The 8,823-nt window shown below is 41.2% G+C and overlaps 1 protein-coding gene across 1 annotated transcript; it reads right to left on the bottom strand.

Moving 5' to 3' along the window:
• Positions 1-1,804: 1,804 nt before the first annotated feature.
• On the bottom strand, positions 1,805-7,843 carry LOC139285863 (protein FAM124B). Its single transcript, XM_070906535.1, has 7 exons — positions 7,773-7,843; positions 7,323-7,354; positions 6,287-6,496; positions 5,508-5,903; positions 5,013-5,209; positions 3,339-3,489; positions 1,805-2,412 (listed from the first exon to the last, which is right to left on the bottom strand). The coding sequence occupies exons 1-7, from the start codon at positions 7,841-7,843 to the stop codon at positions 1,805-1,807; spliced, it is 1,665 nt and encodes a 554-aa protein (XP_070762636.1).
• Positions 7,844-8,823: the final 980 nt, after the last annotated feature.

The raw sequence follows: 8,823 nt of genomic DNA, 5'->3' as shown, positions 1-8,823 counted from the left end.
GCTGACAGCCGTGTCAACACTGTGATGCATTTTAACAAACAGTTCAAACTGTAACTGAATTTTTCCACATTCAACCGAAAATTAAATTATCTGGTTTGTTTCATCTTGGCAGAGTACTCTCTCTCTCTCGGTGTGTGATTTTTCCATCACTGCAGGTGGAGCAGTCATCTGTCAGAGCATATGTAAATCATTGATTATTCAGTACACTAATCCTATAGCTAATTAATCACATTGGTATTGAATAGAAACCTTTTGTCATGTGGAAACATCTCAGGACACACACAGTTAGTCTTTATAATCTGACCACAACAGAAAGCTGTTTTATTCATTTCATACTAAGCCTGAAGACATTTCTCTGCATCACTGAACAGGTTAGACACTATTGAGCCTCACAGTTGACGCTCTCTGACTGAGCATGCTTGCTTTTTTCCCCCATTAATGCCCATTTACAGTCGACAGGTGAACACTTTCACACCTCCGAGCTGCCCTGCACACCCACAGTGTCCTGTCGACCAGTGAGCAGCTCATACACTATAACCTTAAATGACATGTGAAGTGAATACCAGACTCAGGTTTATCTTTTAGTGGGTTAAATTCAGAAGGGTCCTTGGCCACAATTGACAGTTTTAGTCAACAGGAAAAGATGTAAAGTAATCAGTGTTGAATGCATAGGATTTTCCTCACATAATACAATAGTATCTTGTATCAGACTACTGTGCCACAATGTTGTGGGTTTGATTACCATCTGTTCAGTAACTGATCAGTCCAATATATGATGTACTTGTTAAGTTTTCACTTAAGTTAATCCGTCTGCTGATCCCTCAGCTTACTGAGGCCTTAAGAGTAATGAACATTTCTGAGGTGTCAGGACACATTTGGGTTGTTTGAGACACCCTACATACTAATGGTTACATTATTATTAAAAAATATATATTACACACAAGTCCAAATGTTCTCTTTAAGTAGTTATTTAGAACATCCTGTTAACTCAAGGCTATCTGAGGAAAAATATTATGTGAGAAAGTTCAATCCTCTTCAATACAGTACATTGGCCCGGTCTAGTCCACCACTTACACATTTTAACACAACAAATACTGGAAGCAAGGATCATTTCAAGTGCATTTAAACAAACTTAATCAAAAGTCACTAGACCGTACTTTTACTATGTAAAGGATTCAGAACAGACTGACAGTGCTGCACCGTGGAGCGCAATCAGATTTCTAATCACGATCAACAGCGACATCAAAGAGCGCCTTCATGCTGAGATCATCTTCATCTCTTTCAAAGGCAATCAAAAAATAAAACATTAGCTTGCCTAGCTGAGCAATTATACAGACACCTAGACTGGCACTAGTACCCTGAAAAATACTTAATACAGAGCATTTCCTTCATGTTTTACTATTCACAGGGCTACGTTTTAGCACAATAGCTGCACAAATCATTAGTTTGATCTAAATATAAAAGTTATTTAAACATTCAACAAAATTATTATTACCTGCACTGCCCTAAAATATCACTGACCTTGTACCACTCTCTTGGCAGGTCTGTTAGAGTAGGATTTGGACAACTATGCCATTACTGTGTACTGTGGACCACCAATTCACTTCTGAGTGGAAAGTGTCTCCTGCATATGAACTTTGGTTTCTTCTGTATTCCAGAGCACTGCTCTTTAGTCTGACTACACAGCTCAGTACTCCTGCATGACTTCAGATCCTCTTTAAAGGGTTTCTCATGTTGTCCAACCTCTCTATCTTTTTAATTGGACTGTGATTATTATCCCAGGATGTGGCGTAGTGGCAGGACTTTAGATGAAGAACTCATTGACTGGCTCCTCGTTGTTTGCTCGCGCTGAAAGCAGCTCAGCAGTAGTCCTGTTTTTCACCATGGGCCCTTTGGAGGGGCTTTGTCCTGCTGCCACAGTCCTGCCGCCACAGCCCTTCCTGGATGCATCTGTACAACCAGGCGAACCCCATGTCTTGGAGGGGCCCTGAGGATGTATGTGTGTGCGTGGCAGACATTCAATCAGCTCCTTGGCCAGACCCTCGCCAGCTGAAGCCCCAACAGCTGCCGGTCTCTCAGAGCGGAGAGTCATGAAAAGGTCCATGGAGGAAGAGCGAGCAATTGTTTTGACTGCTGTGTCAGAGCGAGGTGAGATGGGGACTCCTGTGTCTACGTTGGTCTCTGGCTCCTCCTCGTCCTCTTCCAGAAGGAGGTGGGAGAGCGAACGGGTGATGGAGGGGCGCAGAGGAGAGTCAGGGTGATTGGTGGTTGAGGTCAGTGCAGGGCTGCTGCGCTGGGATGAGTAACAGGAGCTGCCCGGAGGGGTGCTGCAGCAGCTTCCCGATCCCAGGCTCTCTGCTCCCCCACCTCCTCCATGAAGCTTCTCCAGGACAGGGTCACTGCGCCTGTGGCCTATCGACAACCAAGACACATCAAGCAGAGTCACAAAAGTGGGCAATTAGAAACCTTTGCTATTATACTCATAACTCGTAACGCAAATGTTACAAGTTATGAAAGGCTCAGTGTGATTTCTGTGTAGAAAAGACTTTCATAACCTTGGCCTTTCATAATTTCTTAATTTATTTTTTATCAAAAAATAAGAGATTAGTTGTAAACATATCACCATGGATGTCCTTTAATGCTTTTGATTTCCAATACTGAGTTATAATTTTCTCAAATAAAATAAAGAAGTTGACAGCATCATGAGCTAAAAAGGGTTCATCAGTGTGTATCCTTGAGGTCTAACAATCGTGTCGAGTGCATCTTCTTCCTCATCAAACATTTGCAAAGCCATTTTTTTTAAGTATTTTAAATCCTGCATTGTTAAATCCATGTTCACTAGCTAGTGGTCTTCTTCTTCTTCTTCCCTGCCTTTGTCGGCAGATCAGTGGAATAGTGTAAGCGTTGGCAGGAATGTGTATCACGTCACCTGCGTCCTCATGAGACATGAGACAAACACAACGGTGACCCACTCGTTAAAAAAAAAAAAGTTCCATACTAGAGATTAAAAACTCCACAGGATATGTTTAAGACTTCACACTTGCTTGGCAAACTTTCCATGTCTCTGATTCATTATGATGGTTTTGATTACAGTAAGCCTCCCGCATAAAAACGATCATAATAAACACAGTGAGCGGTGGGGAAAATAAAAAATAATACCATCACGAGTTGAGTCAAATCACTCTATTTGGCATTTGGGTTCTTGTAATTTAGAGACTGTCTCACTACCAGTAGAGTGTCATCTCCTGCTGCCTCTTCCCTCCAGCTCCTCGTGATTTAACACACTGAGGATGCAGCAGAGTACAGCATCTTAACAGTTTTCACTTCTGTGTACTTACCTTGCCTGTGAGTTTGCCATGGCAGAGGCGTTGTGAGGCTGCAGGGCGACTGTCCTGAGCTCCTGAGCTGCATTCCTCGAGGGGACACGCTGGGGCAGGTCAGGGGGAAAGCACAGGTCAGAGGTCGCTGAGGTTGAGTTGGGGTTTTCACCTGCAGTGCAGAAAGACAGGAGGACAGGGATTATGGTTTACACCAGGACTAGAGAGATTTAAGCAAGTTAAGTAACTTTGACAGAATTAACATACACGCATCTGACATATGGCTACAGTGACAGCTTTGAGTTGGGTCTGTGAAAGACCGCAGCCACATGACTTTTTTATTTCATTACCACAAGAAGAATGACATAAACTGTGTTGTTGGTTGGTCATAATAGATGATTTTAACACCAGTTGAAAGCATTGAAAGATTTGTTTATTCTGAGCTAATGATGGACATCTAACGCAAACAGTCGACACTGATTATTCTGTGGTGTGAACAGGGTGAAGAAAGACCTCTGGCCTTTGACAAGATTTGTTTAAAACCTGTTTGATTTTGTTGGGTTATTTCTCTTCAGGGTTGTGTAATGTGTCATTATTAAAAACGTAAATCTGTGAAGTGACACCTGCACCAATCGATAAGATTTGTGACACAAGGGAAGAAAAGCAGCCACTCACATATCATTAGGAATATAACTATATTTGGACAAATAAATCTAATTTGAAATCCTCTAAAATAACAATGTGCCTGAGTTGGTTCACATTAAAAATTCAGTCAAACTGAGCTCCTCACAATGATCTTGTAATACTTTCGCTTCAAAAAGTATTAGGACAAAAAGTATTATTTCTCTATTTCTACATACATCTAAACAGATGTTCTATTATTTCTCATCATGAAGCAAAAAATAATACAACATCTGTTTCAATTATATTTAAACTGTGTGCTCTATGTATTTGGACAACATCTGGTTACAAAACAACAAAACATGATTTTCATAATGAAAATCATGTTTTATATGCAGCACAATAACTGATGTGTGTCTTTTTTAATGTTTAGGTCTCTTTGTTTAGTGTGTAATTAAATAATAATTGTGAATGGAATTAAAGCTTCTCCTTGATTTATTCCACGTTAAATCATCATCAGTTTGTCAAACATAACATGAAAGATTAACATAAAACTGAAAGGCAACAAACAATTGCTGCTTTCCCTCCAAAGCAAACTTTGTATGTAGCTCTATGGCCAGCTACATACCGAGTACAAAATGTCATGTTCTACAAATAACATTTTAGCAGGACAATGAACAAAGATCCTGTTCGTTGGACTCTGTATGCTGTGAGATAATTATAGAGTAAAGCTTCCAGCAGACTGCTGTGTGTTTATAGTTAATGTAGGGCTGCTTCAGACTGACGCAACCACTGATGTATGACAAACCTCATGATTTAACCTGCCATAAATCAAGGAGAAGCCTTTTCTCCATTTACAATGGTAAAACATGTTAAACAGAGAGTGGGGCAGGCTGAAAGACACACAACATCAGTCATTACGCTGCAAGTAAGACATATAAAAGCATGAGCTGAACAATCATGTCCACAACATGAAGCATGTGCACATTTTTGAAACATTTGAAACTTTTTCATCAAACTTTTTGATGACAGGATAAAATAGAGGAAATTAGGTATATTTTAAGCTGCTGTTACCTGGAAGAGAACCTTGTTGCCATCCAGGTCTTCTGTCTGCCAGCGTGTAGTGCTGATGGGGGTACAGGGGTTGGGCAACAGAGGGACTAGCTGGCCAATTTCTTCCACACTAAACTGCAGCACGGCAGAGCTGCATGGCTCCACCCGAACCCCTGGTGACAACTGTTTTAAAGCCAGCTGCAGACACAGCCCGGGCTCTGTGTGGGGAGAGAAGATCAGCAACAGATGGAAATACAGCAGAGCAAAAGGGAATGTGTTGAGGGATATTAAAAACTTTTTAATAACTTTTGTAAAAAAAGAGTGACTTTCATTTGTTTTGAGAATTTCTTCCAAAATACAACTGATCTTTTGAATATTGCAGATAATTTGTTGTTGTTAAGATAATGTCACCAGATGCAAAAATATTCTGTGGAGTAATCAAATAGATAGCCTTAAAACTAGACTTATAGAATATGAACACTGCAAAAATCAAAGGGCAACACTTCAAAGACGTACCTGTGTGGAGAGTGAACCAGCAGAAGCCAGTCTTCTGCTCCTCTGCCTGTCGCTGCAGCACTGTCTCATAGAGCCGCACAGCATCCTCATAGTTGTCATAGCCACTGTAAAGCGTCACACGCAGTATTTCTCCTCCACAGTGCACCGGTCGAACCCCCCACACAGGCATCCCAGCACCCAAACTATAGAAGTCTCTGCTTGGGAGGAGGTAGGGCCGCATCAGGGCATTGCCGGGGTTGCTGCTGGAGGTAATGTGGATCCCTCCAGTTTGGTTGCCGCAGCTCTCAGTGTGGTGGTACTGCCAGGGTGGACGCTGAAAGAAGTCCAGCACTTTGAGGATTCGCTCTTCTCCATATGCCTCATGGAGGAAGAAGGTGATGGCCAGAGAAGGGTAGCCTGAAACGTTTTTTTTTGGCAAAGATTTATTCTCAATCAACCTTAAATAAGAACAGATGCAATTCTAGCTAGAGAAGCTTGTTGTGGGACAGCATGTTTACAACATATACAGGATAAATGTAGTTAAGAGTACAACATTTCAGGGGGTAGTTGACATGAACGGAAAGTTAAAATGATTTAAATTTCTGTAAACATTTGTTCTCACATGTAGAAATGATTATTTTCCTCTTTACAGAGAAAAATATACCTAGAGAATGTGCAATGAGGTTAAATCATGGGGCACAACAGGGTTTTGCATCTCTACCAAAGAAATACCTGAGACCCGGCTGTATAACAGGAAGTACATATAAAAAAATGCAAGACCACAAAATAAGGATCCTTACCTGCCACAGGACAGAGGCCGGTGTAACTTCTGAATGGGGAGGCCCTCTCTGACACATGAAAGATGCGGAGCGTTGGGCAGAGCCAGCGGAGGAGGCGATCCAGGGTGTGCTGCAGCAGCAGGGAGTCTCCAGGGTTGGCCAGCAGATGTAAGTTCATTAGCAGGAGCTGCTGCTGCTGCTGCTGCCTGACCCGACTGGTCATGATCTCAACTGGGGTTACACACACACAATCCACGTAAGTGTACAAAGATATTTTAGACAGGTGCAAACAACTAAATGTTAAAACCAGGCAGCACAGAAGTTTTAGAAGAAGCCAAATGTCTAGTTAGTTGAAGGAATATTCTGCCGATTCTACACATCAAGATCAGTTTCCTTGTCATGGAGAGTATGACTCGCTTGTCAAAAGTTGTGTAATGTCTTTTTTGGCTTCTTTGGAAAGGTATAGTCACATTACAACAGACAAATTCAAGAAAGCGCTTTGTGTTTTAGTGCGATCTCCTGCTGGCTCTGAAGAGTTTACCTTTGTTCAACTTTGACCAGTCGGCCAAAACAAACACTGATGCACTGTGTTAGGAGCATTATATCGTGCCTCATCACCTGTTTCATCACCACTACTAGACTACTAAGTGTAGCCTCGCTCTTCTTCTTGATTGTTACCAGTGATTTCTCTGCATAACATTTAGTAATTACATCACACACTTTTTCTGGGCTGAAAGTGGGACAATTTTGTTGAGCAGAAGGTTGATGTGACCGTCCCTTAAGAAGATGAATCTTGATGATGTTATCAGGGTATCCTCACTTTGGGGACTTTATCACACATTGTTGGCATGGAGTTTAAAAGGCAAGGATGGTCTAAATAACTAACAGATTGCATTATGGGAAGTTTAGGATTTGAGGTTTTTGGAGCTTGACTCATTCAGCTCATTTTAATCATTTAATCATTTTAGTCTCTTGTGAGTCGCCTAACTTTATGAAAGTACAATTCTAAATGTAAGAGGTGCTTATCAAACTTGTGTATGAGTGAAGGAATACTTACTGCCAGATGATGACATCCTGCTGCAGTCAGATCTGAACAAGACACAAAACAAAAAGCACATGAGTGATTACTTCACAAACACTTTTTTTTTTAAGTTTAGAGTGGCTGGAGGAAAGACAAAAATCTGTCTCCATCTTGTGGCGGTTGGTTTGGAAACCTGCCCCTTCGCTTTGGTCACCATGACAACACAGTATCTGTTGTTAGCTAACATAAGCTTAAAAAGGCAATTTCTGAGAAAGAACCATAAAGACTACAGCACCTACAAAAACATATAGTAAAAATGCTAAGCGGTTGAAACAACAGTTAAGTTGCTGGTTTGAAATATCAGCACCTTCACACTTTACTGTCTTGGACAAAATTCATTTCCATTGTGGCTACGGCTGAAAAGGCGAAGTTGGCTAGCTAACGTTAGCCCGGAGCTAGCTAACGCTGAGACAACAGTTGACTCACTCGGCAGTTTCAGCTCCGGAGTCCACGTTTTCATCGTTGGCTCTCTTCAACACCGCCGCTCTTCGGAACATATCCCGGTACACCTTTCACATCGGGTCGAGCCTCCTGCACAGAGAGTTTGAGCCGTGTTTGCAGCAGTCCGGACTGGGAGTGAAAAGCATCCTGGTTGATTTCTTTTCCACAGACTGCTTCACAAAAAAAAAGAAAAAGAAAAAATGGGACTCTTGCTGGGACGCTGACGTCACCAGGCAACCATATACCGTTATGTTAAAATATAGGCTCTGAATAAGTTTGGGAGAAAAAACTCAAACTGGAGGCGCCCTCCTTCAAGTTGAGAAGAAATGCATGCTGGACTATGTTTAGGAAGTTACGGAGACTAAAGTCTGGGCGAAAGGGAACAGCAGAAGTTGTGCTGCTTTAAAGCTAAAGCCGCCTATAATAACACGGAGCAGATGGCATGCGTCTAACAATATGAGAGGACAAAGGAGACAGTCCAGACGGGCTGGACAGATTTAAACGTGCAGGGGAGGTATGGAGGGGAAGGCTCTAAACCCTGAAAATTAAAGACATTGTTTGTTAAGACCTTGTTAAGAGCATTACACTCCCGAACAGCTCGCTTCTGGAGCAGGACCATTGATTTCCAAGTAATGTGAAGTGAAAAGCTCATAAAACTCTCTAACCTGTGCAAAGAAATAAGTTACATCCGCACAGTTTATGTGTATACTCAGCAACAACTGATGCAGTCTCATACAACAGCCCTGCAATACATCCTACTGTCATGTTTGGAGACTCAAAGTGTTCAATATTAAACAAATAAACAAACCATGAAATTAATAGACACATAAATATATACATATATATATAGTATGTAATTTAACCATGACATTGTGAAATAATCCGATAAATGTTTAAAGCTCATTCTGATAAAATGTTTAATTCTGCTTCTTTTCGCAAAAAGTCATTTTTATTTAATTCGAGCAGTTTTTATTTGAAATATTGAAAATCTATTTTTAAATTCACTTTTCCCCCCAATAATAGAAATTGCTGTTAT

Source organism: Enoplosus armatus, chromosome 5, assembly GCF_043641665.1.
Source record: "Enoplosus armatus isolate fEnoArm2 chromosome 5, fEnoArm2.hap1, whole genome shotgun sequence".
Taxonomy (NCBI): Eukaryota; Metazoa; Chordata; class Actinopteri; order Centrarchiformes; family Enoplosidae; genus Enoplosus; species Enoplosus armatus.
Note: the sequence above shows the minus strand (reverse complement) of the source record. Positions and strands in the feature narration are given on the sequence as shown.